Source organism: Mastacembelus armatus, chromosome 22, assembly GCF_900324485.2.
Source record: "Mastacembelus armatus chromosome 22, fMasArm1.2, whole genome shotgun sequence".
NCBI lineage: Eukaryota > Metazoa > Chordata > Actinopteri > Synbranchiformes > Mastacembelidae > Mastacembelus > Mastacembelus armatus.
Window position 1 is genome coordinate 16,643,064 of NC_046654.1, and position 2,712 is coordinate 16,645,775.

General features: G+C 42.1%; 1 protein-coding gene across 1 annotated transcript; it reads right to left on the bottom strand.

Moving 5' to 3' along the window:
• Window positions 1-11: 11 nt before the first annotated feature.
• On the bottom strand, window positions 12-1,849 carry cimip5 (ciliary microtubule inner protein 5). The gene is made up of 3 exons (XM_026306606.2): window positions 1,136-1,849; window positions 998-1,037; window positions 12-906 (listed from the first exon to the last, which is right to left on the bottom strand). The coding sequence occupies exons 1-3, from the start codon at window positions 1,357-1,359 to the stop codon at window positions 709-711; spliced, it is 462 nt and encodes a 153-aa protein (XP_026162391.1). The 5' UTR covers window positions 1,360-1,849; the 3' UTR covers window positions 12-708.
• Window positions 1,850-2,712: the final 863 nt, after the last annotated feature.

The window sequence follows — 2,712 nt, forward strand, 5'->3', positions numbered from 1 at the left end:
CAACAATCCCACACTTTAAAACCTTTATTTTGTGACACCGACATAATGTAACAATGTTTAGATCACACAACCATCTGAAGATACAATGTTCACATTCACTGCAGACCAGTATGACCAGCATTGTTATTCTAGTTCACACAGTAATTTACAACCCTGTTATAATAAAGCCTTAAGCATGGCATTTAAAGGCATATTCACGTAAAGTGCAGGTGGGTTAGAGTTCCTGGAAAACATGTAACAATATATAATATATGTTTATTAATATATGTTTATTATCTAATGGCATCAATAAGTATGTTATGGTAGGTTTTTGAGTTGCATGAGTGAGTTTTTGTGAGTCCCAGTCACCCTGTTTGGCTTTCAACAGAAACATGATGTAATCCTGCCCTCATCCAAATTTGATCAGGTCCCTTGATAGATTATTAAGTATCTGATTATATACTTGATGGAGCTCGGGTGACATGAATATGATCTGTTGGTGTCTTCTCTCCTTGTCTTTATTAGTGAACAAATAGCTTTAACATTAAGTTTTATACTCCCTGCATGTAACATCTTTGTTACAAAACCACCCAATCACATAAATAAATATGATCAATGATATGATCTAGAGAAGTACAGCAAACATCCTGATATGTCTTCTAAGCAGATATTGCACCTAAAAAGTGTCTCCACTATAATGGCCAGGGTATGATTTGTCTCCAGACTGGTCTAGCAGGGCAGTATTTCTGGATCCTGCTTGCGCTTCTTTTGGTTTCCAGACCAGAGTAACAGCCTGTCCAGTCTGACCAGCTCAGTCCCCAGTGGAGTGGACAGTCTGCTGCCAAACATCTGGTTGGTGGTGTTGGGGATGGAATCAGAGAACAGGGACACATAGCTGGGCAATGGCTCCTCTGACTTTGGCTGGCCCTGCAAACCCATGGGTGTAGACTCACAGTCAGATGTTTTCTAGCAACATTGAGCTGCATAATGGATAAGAATCTGGCTGGTACCATCTTACCATGTGATCATAGTTCATGAGAAAGCTCCAGTTCTTCTCCCTGTGGGTCACAATAATGTAGTGTCTGTTTGAGCTCCAGGTGATGTCTTCTCCACACAGACTGTAATTAGACGGGATAGTGCTTTGTGTCATACTCACCATTCCTGGACTCCTCTCCTCTCGCTCCACACCAGGTCTTTCCACACCTGGTCCTGTTTAACGGGATCTGGCTTGTCTGGATTCTGCTCCAAGCACACCGCGTCTCCTTTAGCGTAGCGCGTGCTGTCCGCCGGGGGCCTGCTCATCGTCGGCCTGGTCCCATTGGACCGTTCCGGTAACCGGTAGCCTGCAGATGATACACGCCTGATCTTGTTCAGGTCCATTCTGGTGGCTGGCGGTCCAATAAGTAAACTAGCTAAGCTGCTGAACTAAACCAAACGCAGTGAGATGTGCAGCCAAGCAGCGAGCAGGGACCGACTATAAGTCACAGCAATCACTGCCAGCAGTTTTGTTTACGTTTCCATGGAAACGATGTTCGGACAATTACAGCACATCCGAGGGCAAGTAGCTCTGCTTTATACTAACAATGTGGGAACAGGCCAGAATTAACACTACACCATCGACCGCTAGGACCAGGCTGCATGTGGGAAAACTGAAAAACCGATCTGTGGCAGAACTGTGGGTCTCTGTTAAAAAGTCCACTTTAACTTTTGGAGCTGCGCTACGAATCGAAGGAAAAGTTTGTAGTTAGTCTACATCCTACGGTGAAGTATACAGTGAGTTTGGCTGAGGGCTCTTCAGCGTCCATCCCACAGTGAAACTGCAATGAATGTGGCCTTTCAATAGAAGTGCTCAGCATCCCACGGCTGCCCCAGGCAAATGACCATCTACTGGAGTAAAAGCTGGCTAAGGAGATAGCGAGCTAGCAGCCAGTGGCAGTAAATAAAGGAGGCGTACAGCTCTCAGTACATGTAGCAAACGCTACACCTTTTTTTTTTTTTTTTCAAAATAATATATATTACTCTTGGGTATAGACAGAAATGTCAGTGTATCAGCAAAAAAAAATAAAAATAAATAAATATATATATATATATATATATATAATATATAAATATAATATATATATATATGTATATAATGTACAAATGTGTTACAACCCATTTAGATTTGTACACGTGTGTGTTTCTCTCTCTCTCTGTGTTTCTGTGTGTGGTGAGATGGTGTGGTTGCTAGGTTACCTGCACACCTGTGGGCATTGGATATGATCATGGAGGTCAGATAGGGAAGACACAGGTGATCAGGGGCAGGGAATCAGGATCTGGGCAAGCCACACAGTTTTTCAACCTTGCATGTGTGTGCCAGTGTCTGCATGAGTTTTTGTGTTTGGTCATTACTATTTTTTTTGTCATTTTCTACTTACCAGCTCGTTTTTATTCATTCAGTCAACACCCGGCCTTTTGAGGGTGTTTTTAAGTTTTTATTGTTAATAAAAGGATTAATGCATGTCTTTGGCAGACCTTGTTTTTTCATATCCTGAATTGAAAATATCTTCCTATTCCCTCAGGTGACATTTTTTGTAGTTAGATTGCCACTATAAAATGCATTTATCAGGATTTATATATTTACAGATACTCTCCATTCAAACCGACATCCTCCATAAAAGCTTTTATTCTGAAGCCTGGATGCTACAACCGGATGTACCGCACGATGGACGAACAAGCCCAGTAGGTGGCAGT

Coding starts and splice junctions, on each gene's coding strand:
- cimip5 (XM_026306606.2), bottom strand. CDS start 1,359: ATGGACCTGAACAAGATCAGGCGTGTATCATCTGCAGGCTACCGGTTA. Junction 1,038..1,135: donor AGGAGAGGAGTCCAGGAATG/GTGAGTATGACA, acceptor TGTGACCCACAG/GGAGAAGAACTGGAGCTTTC. Junction 907..997: donor TCATGAACTATGATCACATG/GTAAGATGGTAC, acceptor ATGGGTTTGCAG/GGCCAGCCAAAGTCAGAGGA.